This window comes from Carcharhinus amblyrhynchos, chromosome 20, assembly GCF_965287045.1.
Source record: "Carcharhinus amblyrhynchos chromosome 20, sCarAmb.v2.hapA, whole genome shotgun sequence".
Lineage (NCBI taxonomy): Eukaryota > Metazoa > Chordata > Chondrichthyes > Carcharhiniformes > Carcharhinidae > Carcharhinus > Carcharhinus amblyrhynchos.
Genome location: NC_137343.1, coordinates 35350666 through 35369618, shown reverse-complemented (window position 1 = coordinate 35369618; position 18953 = coordinate 35350666). Strand labels below are relative to the sequence as shown.

Genomic DNA, 18953 nt, shown 5'->3' with positions numbered 1-18953 from the left:
AACCAAATAGATTCATTAAGTGGTGGTTAAATTCACAGAGGAAGATAAATTTTTGAGTGTTGTTCTGTATTTGATCAGTTGTTAAGTTAAAATGATTAACTTGTTTGATCAGGTGTAATCTTCATTACTTCTGTAGTCGCAAACAGCTTCTGATTGTGTTAGTAGTTTTCACTACTTTTAAGCATGATGTATGGAAGTTGTGCTTGAAATCAGATTTGTGAAGGCAATGTGACCTCTAATATAGTGCATTTTGTCTTTTTTGTGACTTGGGATGGAAAAATTATCAATTACTCTCACTGGTACTTTATAATGTACAATAATGTTCAGCTGTAATATCCAATCTTTGGAAATACTTCATACATGTTAAATAGGAATGTCACAAGTAAATCAGATATTTATTGAATTATTATTTGGGTAATTGTTCATAACTTGAAATAACCAACTATATGGATTGCTGTATAAAATGCTGGAGCAGTTCTGATTGCCACACTACAGGAAGGAAGTGATGCATCTGAGAAGGTGTAGAGGAGATTCACCAGGATGTTGCGTAGGACTGGAGCGTTTCAGCTATCAAGAAGCACTGGATAGTTTAGTGTTGTTTTCTTCAGAGCAGAGAAGGCCGAGGGGTGGGACCTGATTGAGATGTATGAAATTGAGAGGTAAAGACAGGGTGGATAGGAAGGAACTTTCCCCTTAGCAAAGGGGCTCAAATTTAAGAGCAGGAGGCTTATAGGAGTGGTGGGAGCTCTCTGCCTGAAAGTGTGGTAGAAATGGAAACACTCAGAATATTCAAGAAGTATTTAGATGAGCACTTGAAATGCTGCAGTCTACAAGGCTATGGGACAAGTGCTGGAAAATAGGATTAGAATAAATAGGTGCTTGATGTTTGGCGCAGACAGGATGGGCCAAAGGGCCTCTTTTTTATGCTGTAAAACTCTGACTCTAACCTACTACCTGAATTGATATGGGTGATTTATTTTGAGAACTGAAAATATCTTGCCTTTAGGAAAGAAGAGGAAGACGTTTTAAAAAATGTCTGCATTTTCAACTGTTATGTTGTGATCTCCTCCAGACTGGTTCTAGTGCTTCCACAGGTTTTGAAAACATTATTTGTTTTTGTATTTCTGTAGGTGGAGTAAGAATGGTATACCCGTCAGCTTTTGTGTTGATTCCTCAGGGGGATATCCCTGTAATTTCAAGTGCTGCTAACGCAGGAGGCCATACAAATCCAACACAAGGACCAGGAAGTGTGAAAGACACCTTAAGTTGCGGATTGCCACTCACACCACCCACTTCACCTGAGCAGACCATAATAGGTATGTTTCTCACAAGTTGTTACTGCAGATTTGATATACCTAACTTTTATGATCATCTGTTTTTAGGTGTGGGTTGCCACTCGCCACCCACCTCGCCTACGCAGACCATAAAGGCGTACTTCCCTTAAGTTAATGTAGGCTTCTGATGTATCTAACTTTTATGATGGTCTGCTATGATTAGTTTTAACGTCTGTAATATAATTACTGATGAATAAAATCTAACATTAACAATTGGACCAGTAGATGTGTACTAAACATTTGTAGAGGCCTAGCATCAGGCTACCTGAAAAGTCCTGATTCCAATTTCATTAGTTGCTGTTAATGACTGGAACACTAAATGTGTTTTCATTTATTTTGTAATTCTTTCCTACTCCATTTATAATTTTTATTCCATTTATATATTGATACTATATTTTTAAATCTTCCTGCCTGTTAGCTTGCCGATAACTTTATTTTGAATGCCTGAACATATTTAATCTATAACTTCTTTCTCTATTTAATTTACTGCTGTTATGAGCTTGTCCTAATACTTAATTTTATTGTATTGGCGCACACGCATCTACAATAAGCTTTAATTGTATACTGAGCTATAGAAACATAGTCATTGGTGAGCTCATTATCCTTTCAGCTTAAAACCTAGAATATTTGGGAGGGGAAGAAAATTATCTTCAGGTTATGTGGCGTGAAGTTTCAACATATGCAGGGCGCTGAGAGCAGTTGATTCTTCCTTGCAAACGGTTTGAAGTAATAGACTTGGCTCCCCACCACCCAAACTTCGTTTGGGACAAAACTATAGCATTTGTGTTCGTATCTACAATCTTCAATCTGTAATGGCTCTCTGTGCTTTCCAATGAGCCTTCCCCTTATCTGTTGATGGCACCGATTGGCCGAGAATTTGGGAGGAGCAACCAAGAGTTGTTATACTGTTCTGACCATCAATTTTCAAATCTACTGGGTATCTTTTTGTGGACCAAAATGTTAATGTAGTTACTGAATGATCGATGTTGGACAGTTAATGTTTGCACCAGTTGAGGTAGGCATTCCAGCTGAGGTAAAGTTTGAATTTTTGATGTTGGCTCCCCTAAGTATATTATTAGCAAAATATCACCTTGTGCAACACTAAACTGTACAAAGCAGACAAGTATCCCAGTTTTATTTTTCCAACTGTTGCCTCAGCTATGTGAGTGGTTCATGTTGTGTAATTGACCTCAATGTTCCTAACCCTGCTAGGGTGCTTGTATGCATGGGTATTAGCTGAGGGCAGTCTCTAAATCCCCTGGGATGCCAACAACAACAATCACCTAAGCAACGTACCAGAATTGATTCCAGTAATCACAATGAACAAGATTAGCATCCTTACCAACAAAGTGGTAAAGGGTGGTGAAAATGGATGGCAGTTTATTCTTCCAGAATTCTATTAGATGAAAGCAAATTATTTGTAACAAATGTTTTTTATTATCATTTATATCTACTTAAATTATCCAAAGAATATTTAAATCAAAATTGTAGTGATTGAGCAGCAAATTACTCAACACCATCTATAGAAATTAGCAACAGTTGTTGTGGGATATGACACCCTAATTGGATGCTTTAGCTATACATAATTACGCAATAATGTCTATGATACTCGCTCTTTAGACCAGATATAAATATTATTATTTTAAACAAAGCAGAATGTTGCTTGAAACATACGTTTGCAACAATGCAGAATATCAAATTTCAGGAACCAAGTTACAAAGCCATAATTTAGAATTCTGACCTTGTATAGTGCAAGAATAATGTTTGGATAGCTTGGATGCATCAGCAACAATTGGATCGCTTGAATGCATCTGCTATAAAGGCAGAATATCTGTCTTAAACATTGTCACTTGCTAAATAACTCAATATGCAAATAGAGCAATTCAGGTTAGCTGTAGGAGCAATCTAGAAGTGCATTGTTTGGTGAACTGTGGTAGGACTAATTTTTCTTCCCAGTGGGATATATGAGGATATACGTAACACTGAGTGCAGGCACTTCAGTCAGGGGCTCCTTGCCTGAACGAGGCCCTTTCCCCAATTTCAGTATTGGACTTTATTGAAAGAAAAAGAACCATGGACATTTATCTGACCTCTGCCATACCCTGCCCAGAGCCTAGGACACATCTCTGGAAAAGGACTGACAATCCAGCATCATATTACATCATTTATATATAGCTACAGCACCAGTTAATGCATTTATGCAAATAGAGAATAGGTGCTTTTTTTTGTTGTCTTTGCCTGTGCTCTGCAAGCCCATTTTCCTTTTAATTTAAATTCCAGCTGCTGCACTGTCACCTGGTGTGTAACATACTGAATCACACTTGCTGCACCTGTTCCACTTCTCCAAGTTGTACTGCCTAAAATTTGGAGTGAAAAAATGGCATTGCTAGAAACAAGAAAAAAAGCCAATCCCTCTATGTCTCCGAGATCCTAGGTTGCTATTTGTAGAGGTAGGAGGGGAAAGAGCAAGAGAGATGGTTATGATTAAGAGCATAAGAACTAGGAGTCAGGATAGGAATTGAACCCCTTGAGGCTGCTCTGCCATTCAACGTGATTGTGGCTGCTCTTGCCTCGGCCTCATCCCTACCTTCCCGCCTATTCCCTATAACGTTTCATCCCTCCATTAATTAAAAATGTAGCTTTCTCTTCCTTGAATTTGTTCTGGTGTCCACAGTGCTCTGGGATAGAGAATTCCACAGATTCACGACCCTTTGCGTGAAGGAATTCCTCCTTATTTCTGTCTTAAATTTGCCACTTCCTCACCTGAATCTATAGCATTTCATTCTAGTATGTTCAACAGGAAGTAAAATCTGCTCTGCGTCTACCTTGTCTATCCTCTTTAGCATTTTGTATACCTCAATTGGACCTCCTCTGATTCTTCTAAACTGCAGTGAGTATAAGCCTAAACTGCTCAATATCTTCATAAGACAAGCCCTTCATCCCTGGAATCAATCTAGTAAACATATTTTCAAACCCTTCCATTCAGACTTCTAATAGCTGATCTGCATGAACTGGAATCATGATCTGTAAAGGTGGTGGAAACAGATTTAATAGTATCTTTCAAAATAGAATTGGATATATACTTGAATATAAGGGCTTTGTCATTTTAAAAAACAAAGCAGGGGAGTGGAACTAATCTGAGCTGTACAAAGAGTTAGCACAGATTCCATGAACTACTTTCAGTTCTGAATGAGTCTATAGGAAAAAATAAAGAAATCCAGCTCCTGAGTATGTTTTCGCAAGTGAAATATGACCACTTGGAAATTAATCTAGCAAAATATTAGAAAAGGTGTAATGCCTTTTTCAACTCGATGTTCCAAAATATTTTACAGCTGGAAGCATAGCACTGTAGTAATAGAGGAAATCCAATTTGTGAACAGCAGGTCTACAGACAGCAATTAAATAAATGACCATATCACCTGTTAGGTATAGAACGTATGCTTGCCAGGGCACTTGGAAAACTCCTGCTCTTCAAATAGTGCCCTGACTCTTTTACATTGACCTGAAAGGACAGATGTGGCCTCGATTTAACATCTCATAACCTGAAAGAGGCTGTGCTGAGGGTGTTCCAACTTATGTTATGTGCTGAAGGCTATGGAATCAAGTTTGTGGTTGGATTTGGGCCACAACTTTCAGCTTCAGGCTGGTGTACTGATAGTCAACCAATACTTTGTATGCAACTATGTCTGCTAACTCATAATATGCCGAGTAATGAGGTACCAATTCTGAGCTTGTTAAATTACTGGATTTCATAGAAATATCCAAGTAATCTACAATTTAGCAAAGGTTTTCCTGCGGGGGGGGGGGGGGGGGGGGGGAACCTGTTGTGTACTATAATAATTAAGCAGTTGAAAAGCTGCATCTTGCTTCTCTTAAAACTATAATCCTCCCATTATCTGCTGGCATTTCTGGTACCGTGCCTAAAAGATCATTCTGAATGCAAGACTAGATATTGGCTAATTATTAATCTCCCATGCTCATTGGATATGTACTGGAGGAGTTTTCTTGAGAGATTACTAAATAATCCGGAGCAGGAATATCTTGCCCTGGATTTGTTAGGAGTTCCAGGAGTATTTATATAACCTCTCCCATGCTCCAAGATGCTTGATGGTTGGTATGATTGTACCAAGGGATGGCAAAGCACAGAAGATGATATTAGAATTGGTGATCAAAATCTCAACCAAAGGAAAGGGAAGCAGCACAGAGGAGAACTAAAGAACTCTAGAGGAAGCTTGGGTTTGGAACCTGTTGCACAAGTAGTCAATGCATTTAAACTGAGAAACCAAGTCACCATTAGTCATGTTTTTAAAGACAAATGTAATTCTGCATTCCTGCTGCCTGTTTTACGATTGAATCGATTCTCTCTCCAATCATGACTGGAGTGGTATTTGTAATGTATAAATTGCAGCAAAAATTATACCTCTGCATTTTCTCCTTTGCTTTCTCAGTTTACTTGTTTTCTGACTTGATCGCTAAAATAATATGAAAGCTATTTCTGATAATCTAATGTTTATGGTATTTCAAGTCTTAAGTAGAAGACATAATTTATATACAGCCTTCATCTGAAAGAAGGCTGTTGATTTTGGGGAACTCATTTGAAAGTACTATGTTAAGAAGGTGTTAGCTCACAAGTTATCTGTATGCAGAATTGGCATCTAGAAGATGTTTTTGGTAGAATTTTCGCGTCCGCCACAGAATTGTAGCAGGCCGGACAGGACTATGCAAGGTCCGCTGACCTCGGGCAGAATGTTCTGCTCCTGGGACAAGCATGGCTGGAAAATCCCACCCATTATATCTCAGATGCCCACTTGTTCCTATCACAGCATTTATCCACCTATCTGAGTAACTTGCAAATTGGGAACAGCTTTAAACCAAGTGCGTTAAACTGTCGAAAACATTTAGGTTAGTCACAAGATTTGGATATTGCTTTATTTGATTTGTGCCCAGAAGGGTGTTCTGTCCTGACTGGGGAGAAAGGGAGTGCTGTTGCTGTTTTGTTTTCCCTTTGTTGTTTTGTTTTCACCATTTGGCTGTTCCTTTGGTATATTGGGACATGACAAAACTGTTTTACACACATTTGCATTGACCAGACAGTAACATAATAACTACAAAATGCTGCAATTTTTTTGAATGTGACATCTTTGGTGTTGCGTTTGTCAAGTGTACATAGCTGTATTTTAATTGGAAACTCCCCAGTTGAAATAATGCAACGATTCCATGTGTGTTTGGTTTGCAGCATTCAATTTGCAAACTGTCTTGAAGATGTTGCATTGCAGAGACTGCACAATTTCGAGCACTGGTTGAGTAAAAAAGTATTTATAAAAAATGGTGACGCTCGAAGTCCAATATGAACTTGAAATCATTCTGTAACCTGATACATTGTTTCAGATTTCAAATCTATCCATCAACAAAACTGACGTAGCATTTGAATTTGTGTACTGTATTTATTACAATTTTTATTGAAAGATATCTTTCGATATTCATGCAAATTATTTGCTTTGCCATATGGCATTAAGAACTATGACTGGCACTGTAGAAAATAGCCGAGGGGGCTGTTCACAGAATGGCTTTTTAAACTGTATAATGTTTAAATTTAAAGAACAAAGAAAATTACAGCACAGGAACAGGCTCTACGGCCCTCTAAGCCTGCACAGACCGTGCTACCTGACTGAACTGAACCCCCTTCCCTTCTGGGAAGTACTCATGTACTTGTCAAGAGATTTACTGAGAATTTTTTACTTCCACTTTTAATGTAACTACTGTGTCTATTTTCTGCACTTCGTTTTATCCTGTAGCCATGTTTCAAAACATCCATTAAACTTGGGGAAAAAAATTCCCCATTGGACACGTAGCTTTAATTGGCTTTTTTTTAAATTGAATTTCTCAGGTGTGTTCAATTTACTTGTTTTTTTTTCCCTTAAATTTGTACTCAAATATTTGTAGTGGAACAAAAAATAGCAGTGATCTGATTTTTGGCTGATAGTGTGAAGAAGTAGGTCTGTTCAATTTAATTCTGAACACTTAGCTCCCCCTAATGATCCAATTTGGCAATGGCACAATTTATCTGTTTTTTGCATAAATTAGCCAGATTATGTTTGAATTCCCTTTATTTGCATTTTTAAAATACATTCTTGATATTTGCTCATAAGAAGAATGGTATTTAATTTTACCGTTAAATTTACAAGTGGGAGTCATGTTCTACGAATGTGGTAATTATATCAATGCCGAGTTAGTGCAATTAATCAGCAACTTAATTTTATGTCATAAGTGAAGGTTTTTACAGAATGGTAAGTTGTGGGGGGTTTTTTTGTCCCAAGTTAAAAGGAAATGTGAAATTTGTGTTCATAGCACAGTTCCATAGACTGAATCTTAACACCTTTTTGTAGTGTTGTGAAATGGCTTCCTGTTCTATGTTCCTGGCTAATTCATTCATTGATAAATGTTGTATTTGGGAAAATTTGAAATCGCAAGTCAGGTAATTTATAAAAGCAGACTCTTGATGGTACCTAGTGTTTCTTGTTTGAAGCTGGAATTAATTTTTGGGCCGTCCACAATGAGGAATCTTTTTATCGGTATCAAGCTTAATACGTAATAGGTATGTTTTTACTAAATGCAGACTGATGATATCTCTATTCTGCTTCAGCAATCTGGTTTGCCTGCTGAAAAAAAATTGTGAATTTCCCCATTTATCACCTGAGACTTTGAGACTCCTGACTTAAGTACGTTTGATTCATTGTCATCCTATTTTGGTACGGGGGCGTGACCTCTGGGAACTAAATTGAGACTGATCAAACTTCTTTCCAGAACACACACAACAAGGGATGGGAATGCTTGTGGCATTATTCTGATCTTGATTCAAAATCTAGTGTGAAAGATTATTTTTGTTACGTGAATGGATGCCCAGTTTCTCTGGTAGAGCTGGTTGTCAGAAACAACTTGATGATCGTTTAGTCGTGCTTTCATGATTCATTTTATTCATTAGCCAGCTAAAACTTCACGTAGCTAAAACTATTAACTTGGTGCAAGGAAAGCTTTCAAGGACTCTAGCTTCCTAAATGTTGATTTGCTTAATAGAAGGCTCTTTCACATTAGCCAAAAAAAATTAAGTAATTAAAGCAGTGTAGCACTCATTCATGGGAAATGAGCCTCTCTGCTTAATTCATTCTGTGAAGACCTGCAACCCAATGGAATACTTAAATGAAAGGAAGGCTCTCTTTAAAAAGAAACCTCTCCAAAATTATAAGTGACTGTCAGTAATATATTATTACAAGCAACATATGCGTTTTTTGACAAATATCTCTTTTTTTGTTTCATGCCCAAAAATACTTTTTGCACGGACAAGGTATTCCCTTTATTAAGCTCTGAATGCAGCTGAAGTAGCTGAAGTTTTAGCTGGCTAATGAATAAAATGAATCGTGAAAGCACGACTAAACGATCTTCAAGTTATTTCTGACAACCAGCCCTACCAGGCTATTGGATTGCTTGGTTATTCCAAATGACCTATCTTTATGGACTACTTATCTAAGCAAGCATATCCACCGTAAGCATCAGTGTTTTGTAACTGATGTTAAACGCATGTTAAATAACTTATAAAAGTATGTTATGTCGTTACGCAGACTAAAGTACATTTGCCAGACCGTGATCAAGATATGAAATAGTCATTGCACCAACATTGCTTTTTTATTTTATTGTGCTTTACTACAGTTTTTGGTAGTTTCAAAATACTACAGTTCCTTCTACCAGTTACGTGGTGGTGTTTTTTACAGTAGATGAAGGCTCAGATGTTTCAATTTTAATGATGCTGGTGAAACTCTCAGACTTACCATTGTTACTCTAAAACTGACAGCAACTTCTATGTGTTTAATTAAACATGGAAATTCAGAAGTTGACGTTAGTGGTTGCTCCTTTGTAGGAAATCCTCGCAGGTGTAAATAAATTAGAAGTTAGTGTTTTGGCATGAACTTCTGCTCTTAATCTCACTGTAAAATCCTTGGAAAAATTATATCTTGTTGAATGAGGTGTAACTAGGTTTTTTAATGGGGTACTAAGTTGTCATTATTGCTGACCAGCCTCTCTGGCCCCGAAAATCCAATTTTTCTCAGTTTCATCATTAAAATTTGATAGCTTTTCTGTAAATATTGTGACGTTTAAGGGATTTTAGCTTCTACCTTAAACCCATATGTATATCCAGGTCTTTATTTCACTTTCAGTGAAATAACGAAAAATGAATGACAAAATCCGCCAGTAATTTTCCTGGTTTGCTGTCAGCAAATGCTTCAATGAGATTGGCTGCTTAATCTGCCTGATTTTATAATTGTTACTGGATGCCAGTGACTTGTGATAGCTGGCGGCTGAATGAAATTAATGTTTTGGAAGGTGAAATTCATACCACTAAGATCTATACTCACCACTGATTTAAACAGCAGGCACCGTTAGTTAACTCTGTCAGCAAAATTGAACCTAATGTTTTTTTCCTGAAGTTCTAGACAAAGTTAATTATAGACAAAAAATTTCAGGATATAATGCTGTATAAAATTCTGGTTGAACAGAATAATGTTGGTTATCAGTGAATAATTGTCTCAAGCTCAAAAAAGAGTAATACTAAGAAACAAAAGTACATTCTACTTTCATAACTGGACAAAAATATTTTGTTATAATATGGTCAATGATTGAGTAAATATTATTGCAGGTGATAGTCTTTAACAGGCAGAGATGTATTATTTATTTGACGAGCATAATCTGGGGAAAAGCCAAAGGTCCCGTACTTTTTCCAACTATTGTATTGAATGCCTAAAAAAAATCACCTTCCCTCTGCTGCTGAACAAAAGTTGCAACAATCTTTTATGGAATATATAATATGTGTTGATTTTTTTTTAATAACATGGTTAGTTAGTGTTTATTTCAAGGGGTGGCAAATATTGACCATGTAAAATTATTACACTTTCATTACCCAAGTAGCTAAAGTCTTTCATTGTGTGAATCTATCTCGAGAACTATGTTCTTCCAACTCCTAATATTTGTGATGGTGTGTTAGAAGAAATAAAAATCTTCTTCCATTAAATAAGCTGCAACCCATGTCCTTGGGTTTAAGTAGCTGAGCAAAATATCTTCTTGATTGAAAACTTGCTCTCGAGTGTCGAAAGCAAAATATATTTTAGCAGCAATCAGAGAAGGTTGGCCGTTTTCACTTCTAATTTATTTTTAGATTTATCTGTTTCCAATCAGGGAAATATTTATTATCTTGTGTTGAGCTGTGTGATGTGTTTTTTGGTTAAGCCATTATACAGTAACTGTTAAAGACTAACTGAAGTCCATTTCCAGGATTGTGTTTTGGATAATGTCACTATACTTTCATTTTATTTTTGAAATGCAGGTGATGGGATTGCACAGACTGTCATCAGTCATGTGAGTGGACAGGAAGGAGCTGTAAATGCATCAAGCCCAAAACATTCTGGTAAAATTCCTCAGAAAATAACCAATCAGATGGTTCAGAAAGTCTGGAAAGAATGCAATTTGAACAAAACACAACTGAAGTAAGTTTAAATAAGCATTCTGTGACAGAATGGTAGAATGTTAGTTGTGCTCAATCCCACTTAGGTGGCATTTCCTATGTATCTGCACTCAGATGCTTGTGCAATCAGGATGCAAATCAAATAGGGGGCTTGAAAGCTTGTTGAATTTACAGTGTTATTGAGTTGTGTGCCTAATACACCAAGATCACCTCTATTTTATGATCATCTGTCAGTCACCCCACTTGAATGTGTCTCCATTCAAATCACTGAGCCCAAGTTTCCTACAGTCGCTCTTAAAGATAATCTTCAAATTGAGACCAGGGCTGAAATTTTCCTTTCAGCTCTGCTAACAGTCACCCTCTTTCTCTTGGCTGCAAACATCAGGGAAAATCTGTTGACAGCAGTGGGACCAGCAGATCCAGTTGCTGGCCACTGGTGGGTCACTACCGCAAAGCATGACATGGTGGTGGAAAACCCTATTCTAGATGTCTGAACACAACAAGAAGCAGAGGAAACAATGCTTTACATAATTGGGTGGTGCTACCTTGGATAAGCAGTGGAAAACTTGCTTGTACTTAGCACTGATATATTATGCAGTTTGAAGTAGCTAAATACCATACACCTATTGGGTATGTCGAAGTTTTTATGCTTCTGACCTTTATTTAACCTGCACGAATTGGGGAAATAGAGTCTATCCTTTCAGAGTGAAAATATGCACTTTTAGACCAACAGAAATTACCCGTGTATCTACATCAATGAGTTTAACAACTTTTAAGATTAATGGTGTAGTTCTGTGCTTTTCAGATATTTGGCTAACTAAAAAGGAACTTGTTTTCATCTGCCAGACCTTGGATGAGTTCTTTGATTTCACTAATTCTTTTATAACCTGCTTCATATGTTTTGCTTCTTAGGTGAAGATTTGGGTTATGATAAAATTCCAAATTTGATGTGCTAGTTAATGTTTAAATTCGTCGAACCAGCCATTCTAAATATGGTTCCGGACTATTCTAAGGATAAGAATTCAGAAATTAAAATTGAAATTTTTGTCAATTTGTGTGTCTCATTGTAACCACTGGTTTCTTGTGCAGAGGAAGGCCTCTTGATTGTTTCCTGTTTTTGGAAATTTGTCCTCCAGCTCAGCTATCTAATACTATACTTGTATCTCTTGCCTCACTTTTAATGAATTAAGGGCTTGCCTTCTCCTGAACTTCTTCAATAAGCACATATCGGATGTACTTGTTAAGTATCCACGTAAATATTGATTTATTTTCCACTAACTTGCTGTTACAGCTTCTCCCACCTCACAATTAGAAAAATAGGAACAGGTGGGCTATTCAGCACCGCATGTCTGTTCAGCCATCCAAGAAATCTAACCCTAATGGTATGAGCTCTATTTGTAGCTTAAACCTTGGAGTCCAAGCATCATTCTTGCTATTTTTGCTTTGAGACTAGTATATCCTTCCTAAGGTGTGACACCAGAATTGCACAGAGGTATAGTCTAGCCAGGGCTTTGTGTAGCTGAAGCATGTCTTCTATCCCATATAGCCTTAAGAAACCTAAAGCCGTTTTAGGAATGCCATTCCTTCTTCTTTGTTCACTATCACCTTAAGTGATTGAATGGACAGTTAGTATTTCCGAGGTCAGTAGTTGCATTTCTACGCATTTCCTTGATCTGTCTACAAGTTTACGCTTAATTTTCCTCCTACTTGTAGTATTGCCTGACTCTGGACCAGTTTTTGTTTAGATTAGTCTTTTCCAACATGCATTGCCTTTACAAACAGTGCAAATCCTTCTTTTCTATTCTGTCCTCCTTTAAATATTAGTGTTTTATTTTCCACTACTGTTTGCAGCCAAACTTTTAGTTCCATTAAATCTACATCTTCCTGTTCATTTTCCACATGAATTTTTTTTGTGTTTAATATTACTCTCATTTCCTTTGTATTCCAAGTGAGCAGCTTATTCCTTAATCTTTTTCCTTGTTTGTAACCAGTTGATTTGATTTTGCTTCTTTCCTTGCTCCCTCTTTCTCTCACATGCTTTCCCATTTCCTTTTTTCCATTTCTAACTGAGAGCCATATTGAAGGAAGACCATAATTTCCTCTAAAGGTTATTTTCTCTTGCCACTGAACCTGAAGGCCCATAAATTTGGTTTTGTGCTGCCCATTTTCCAGGTACTATGTGGTTTCCTGACCTTCCAAACTTGCAGGCAAGAAGCATGCATATACTTCCAACCTGAAGTGCTCCATCTACTGTGCTGGATAAAGGCACGAAAAGGTTTCTTTTCCCTACACCTCAAGCTGGCATGTTAAACAGAGCTGAATTAAGTTAACTTGACACAATAGATGGTTAACTAATGGAGTTGAGGGTTTTCTGGTTCATTGCATTTTATCTTTACCAACTTTCACGGGACTATGTTGCATTTAGTTAAATCTAATGTGAACTGATATCTGCTTATTTTGCAAGTTTTTTTAAAGGTTAAAATCTGTATTCTTGGAACGTTTTGGCCTGTGAACAGTTGTCATTTCCCAGGAAAACTGCATAAACCCATCAAGGTTGATCCACGCTTGAGCTTCTGTAATATGCATTACCTGGGCAGCTCTGTTCACTTTTTAAAAATAAGTTAAGTTAATGAATAGATGCAGAACTGCAGCTTGTCGATGTGTCATAAGACAGCAAGAGAAAAAAAATCAGTTTTAATGGAAACATTCAGCCACAATGAGCAAAACTTAACCTTCATGAGTTAATGAGTTGAATAGTGAAATTGAATATTGTAAGAGGTGTGAACAGTATCACTGACTTTTTTTTAATACGCATGTATTAAAGAAGGCATTCAACTAGTGAAAGCTCTGAGGAAGAGGTGGCCAGCAATGCTGCTTCCTGGGATTTTACGGAGCCTGGCCAAAGAGTGAATTGTTCCTGTTCAAGGTAGGATATTCCTTATTTAGCATACAAGCTTCATGCATTGCTCTGCCTGTGTAGGTGATATGATTTGACTTTTCCATGCTTAATCACGTGGTAGTGCACTGGTTTGCAACAAGTGTGTGTAATGGTATATTCAATACCACCCATCCATCCCCACCATCCACCCACCCGCCACCACCATCCCCCATCCCACTGAAGCCAAGATACCATGTAGAAACTTCTGACTGGATAGATGAGGGTTGATTGCACAACTGATTTCTTGCTACTTCCCTCCTACACTCTCTTCTTTCTCTGTGTCCTCCAGCTTGCACGTCCTTCCCTCAATCCTGACACACACTGCAAAATTAAAACTTCCATTCCCAAATCTGCTTGAGAAAGCAGCAGCACACCAAGAGAGTCACCATCCCAGGTAATTGAGTTTGGATCTTGGACAACCTCCAGATTCAAATTCATTTCTTCCTTTGGGTGATAACTTTTGAAGTGCTTAAGCTGTTAATTATTGCAGAATTTGTGCCTCAAGATAAGCATTGTGAAGATTGAGTCCTTTATTCCCTTGTGAAATTTATTTTTAGCCTACCCAAGGCAACTAGACTTGACCTAGAATCCACTATTAAACCAGCAGCATCCACTATGAAATTGGCTGTTGTTAATTATCAAGTTAATCGTTTAGCCAAGCCATCAACTGACCAGGTTAAAAGGTAAAAGTTGTGAGCAGTAACGTGAGAGTGGAACCTCATTTCTGCTGTCACCGTTTTCTGAAAAAAAAATCATTGGCATTGGTAATGCTAACCAGTGTTTGCTTACATGTGCCTTAGGACACCATCCATTCAAGAATCTTGCCTTACTGCGTTCTGAGTTTGGTCAGGTGACCCTCTATTTGGCTTGATACTCAATTATCCCTTGCCATCTCTTCCATTGCTGATAGCAGCTGAGAATGGTGTCCTAAAAATGAATATTTTTCTAGTTATTATGTTCCCATCCTCTAGCTGATAATTGCTATAATTCAGTATTCAAGAAAGCTCTGCAAATCTTTCTGGAAGAATTTCACCAATTTTTGGAAGATTTGTGCATACCATAAACTTTCAAAATAAAATTTATCCCAAAATATTGCTTTAGTTTTGCTTGATACCCATTTTGACCTGTTGCAGCTTGGAGCTACTTCTAAAATTGCTACTCTGCTTCTGTTGTACTTTTTGGAGGTTCTCATGGTGCTTCCCTTGTCAAATAATAAATGTTGTCCTGAGTAACACCTTGCACAAAATAGAATGCATGAAGATTTACCTAATGACTTCATAGTAGGGTGATTTTGTTCTTGGGCAAATTCCCCTCTTGGGTCCAAACTTAATCACATTTTTTTGTGAATAGAAAAGAAGCCTTGGATTAAATAGTAATTTCACAATTACAGGATATCCCAAAGTGCCCTGGAGCTAATTGAGTACTTTTGAAATGCACTGTTGTAATATAAGAAACCAAGGCAGTCAGTTTATGCGCAGCAAGTTTCCACAAACGGCAACATGATAATGATTAAATAAACTGTTTGTATGGTGTTAAATAAAAGCTAAATATTGGTTTGAACATTAGGAAAAACCCCCCTGCTCGTTTTTAAAATAGTGCCATGGAATCTTCAGTAACCACCACAGAAGGTAGACAGCACCTCAGTTTGATGTTCAAAAAGATGGCACTTCCAATAGTGCTTCAGTTCCTCACTGTCGTTTGGAGTCTCAGCACTGTTTTATGCTGAAGTGTTGGAGCGGTATTCAACTCCAGTGGTCTTCTGCCTCAGAGACAAGAGTTCTTCTACTAGCTGCGATACTGCTGATATGACAGTGGAGACTGGACTTGGTCACATATTGAGTGTTAAGTAATGTCTGGAAAAAAAGCACAAATATTTCACAAGAACACAAGAAATAAACAGGCCAGCATGCCCTTCAAGTCTACCCTACCATTCAATACATAGCTAATCTATGACGTTCTCAATTCCTCGTCTGTGCCATTTCCTCATAGCCTTTTATTCTTTGATCTATCAAATATTTATCCACATCAACTTTAAATACTTCTAATGATCCAGCCTCCATTACCCTTCGGGGTAGAGAATCTCAGATTGGCACCACATCTACTCCCTCCACAACAGATGCTCACTAGCAGCAGAGTGTACTATCTACATGATGCACTGCAGCAATTCATCAAAGATCCTTTGGCATCTTCCAAACCCATAACCACTTCCATCTAGAAGGACAAGGGCAACAAATGCATGGGAACACCACCACCAGGAAGTTCCCCTCCAAACCAGTCACCATCCTGACTTGGAAATATGTCGTTGTCCCTTTGCGGTTGCTGGGTCAAAATCTTGTAATTCCCTCCCTAATGGCATTGTGGGTCAACCCACAGCACATGGACCGCAGCGATTCAAGATTCTTAAGGGCAACTTGGGATAGACAATAAATGCTGGCCAGCCAGGGACGCGCATGTCCATGAATGCATTTTAAAAAATCACCCTCTGCAAGAAGAAATTTCTGTTCACCAGCCCTTTATCTTGTCACTATGTCCCCTTGTTCGGGACACTCTCATTAGTGAAAACATCTTATCATCTACCCTGTCAAGCCCCTCACGATCTTGTATGTTTGAATAATGTCATCCCTCACTCTTCTAAACTCCAAGGAATACAGATTCAGACTATTCAGTCTCTCTTGATAGGACAACCTTTCATCCCAGGAATTCGCCTGGTGAATCTCCTTTGGACTGCCTCCAATGTTGTTATATCCTTTTTTTAACTAAGGGAACAAAAGCTATATGCAGTATTCCAGGTATGGCCTCAGTAACACCCTGTAGAATTGCAACAAAACCTCCCTAGTTTTAAACTCCAATCCTTTTACAATAAAGGCCAAAATGCCTTTTGCCACCTTAACTACTTATCGGGCCTACCTGCCAACTTTTTGTGATTCGTGTACTTGAATGCCTTGATCCCTCTGTACTTCACACATACACAGTCTTTCTCCATTTAGGTAATCTACCATTTGATTCCTTCTATCAAAGTGCATGACCTCACACCTTCCCACATTAAACTCCATTTGCCAGGTTTTCACCTAATTACCCAACCTAACAAATTACGTTGCAGAATCTCAATATCCTCATTGCAACATGCCCTTCATCTATCTTCTTATTATTGGCAAATTTGGAAATCTTGTTTTCTGTTCCTTTTTCTAGGTCATTAGTGTAAATAGTGAACGATTGTGGGCCAAGAACTGATCCCTGTGGTACTCCACTAGTTACATCCACTCTGAAAGGGACCCGTTTATTCCAACTTTGTTTGCTATTGCTGGTTTTCAATTCATGCTAACACACTTCCTCCAATTTCCATACGCTTTTATGCACCGGCCTCTTATGTGACACACTGTCAAATTTTGCATGTTCATTAAAACATTCGTGTTTTGCAGTTGTTCATGCTGTTGATCCTAATCAATTTTCATCTTTAGCCACTTTGCACTGCTGAAATCGATATAGGATTAACACAAAAAAGCAGATTTTATTCAATTTGTTTTGGTGTTATTAGAGTTTGAATAATTAGAAGCATAATACTGTGGATGCTGGAAATCTGAAAATAAAACGAAATGATGGGAAAACATGCATGTTTGACAGAAATATTTAGAGAGAGAGAGAGAATTAATTTTTCAATTCTTATTTCTGGAAGAAGAGCCAAGTGGACTCAGATGTTAACTGTTTCTCTCTGCGCAGGTACTACCAAACACAGAATTTTTCTGGCGTTTTCTATCTTCAATTTGAATAATTTGGCTGGGCTGTGTGCTGTAAATGTGAGCACTTTCCTTAATACTGGGAAAAGGTGTTTAACGTCATACAAAATTTACCATCACTGTTGTCGTCTTGATTCTGACATGGTGCTGCTTGGGGTCACTTTTGAAACTATGCATTGAGAATTCCATTATTGTTGAATACAGCCTTTGAATGTTATTTTTCAGGCAAAAGCTTCTAAAACAACGAAGTGCAACAGGCACAAACCGCCCTCCATCCAGCTCCCAGCCTGGTTTTAATACTGGGCTCCCTTCCACTTCTTCCTTGCCATCATCTGCCTCTTCTAAGCACAAAACAAATGAGAAGCAGGAAAAGGGAGATAAGCAGCAGAAACGACCTATGACTCCATTTCATCACCGACCCTCATTAACCGACGAGCTTTGTATGGAACAGGATCCCACGGGACAGAAGCTTGGATTGGTTGGTATTGATTCCTTAGAAATGCACAGCAGCAGGAAGTATGGCAAGCCAGCATCTGGACCTCCAGGAAACCAGAGCAAGCCACTTAATTTGAATCCTATGGATTCTCCACATTCTCCCATCTCTCCTCTTCCACCAACTCTCAGCCCCCAACCAAGAGGTCCAGAGGCAGAAGGTTTGGAAGGAGCTCCTGTGCCCATTAATCCATTGCTGTACAGTAATGGTCTAGAACTTCAGGCAATCCCCAGCCTTGATGATAAGACTGGGCTTTTATCACAAAGACTACCACCAGTGCCGGAGGTGAGCGAGACGACTCTATACAATGGTATCACTGCACAAAATTTGGAGTCATCGGACAAAATTTCATGGCAGTGTTACAAGACTCCAACCCACGTAGAAGGAGAATTCAGGCCACCAGAACTGCACTGTGACAGATGTGACAACAAAATTGATAATCTAGATGGTTCAGCACTAAGACGGTAATATTTGTGGAAGACCATTTGTATTTAATGTTTGGTTGACTTGTATCTTCATTGCATCTGAGATTTTATGGCGATCCTTTGAAACCTGATTTGAATTTTTAAAATGGAAATAATCCATAATTACGTATGAGTTTATAGATTTAAAACATGAGATTTTAACAAAATATGCTGTAGTCTTAAAACATGAGTCTTACTTTATCTAAATCCGAACAAAAATTAATGCCCAATGATCAGTGACTGAAACAATGAATAATTTAGATAAAATGACAAATAGGACTGTTCATAGAATCATAGAATCCTTTCGTGCAGAAGGACACCATTCAGCGCATTGAGTCTGCACCAACCAAAATCCCATGCATTTACCCTAGCCAGTCCCCCGATACTATGGGGTATTTTAGCAAGAACAGCCCACCTAACCCACATATCTTTACATGTTGTATATCAGTATTTTGTGTTGCATATTAATTTGCACTCTA

At 38.0% G+C, this 18953-nt stretch overlaps 1 protein-coding gene across 1 annotated transcript in view; it reads left to right on the top strand.

Annotated features, from left to right (window-relative positions):
- Positions 1-18953, top strand: part of LOC145355917 (mediator of RNA polymerase II transcription subunit 13-like) — a 238094-nt gene that overhangs the window by 168558 nt on the left and 50583 nt on the right. Inside the window, exons 7-10 of the mRNA XM_080208407.1 lie at positions 1131-1316; positions 10708-10867; positions 13670-13771; positions 17743-18474. Coding sequence (XP_080064533.1) covers positions 1131-1316; positions 10708-10867; positions 13670-13771; positions 17743-18474 — 1180 coding nt within the window. The remainder of the gene's footprint in view (positions 1-1130; positions 1317-10707; positions 10868-13669; positions 13772-17742; positions 18475-18953) is intronic.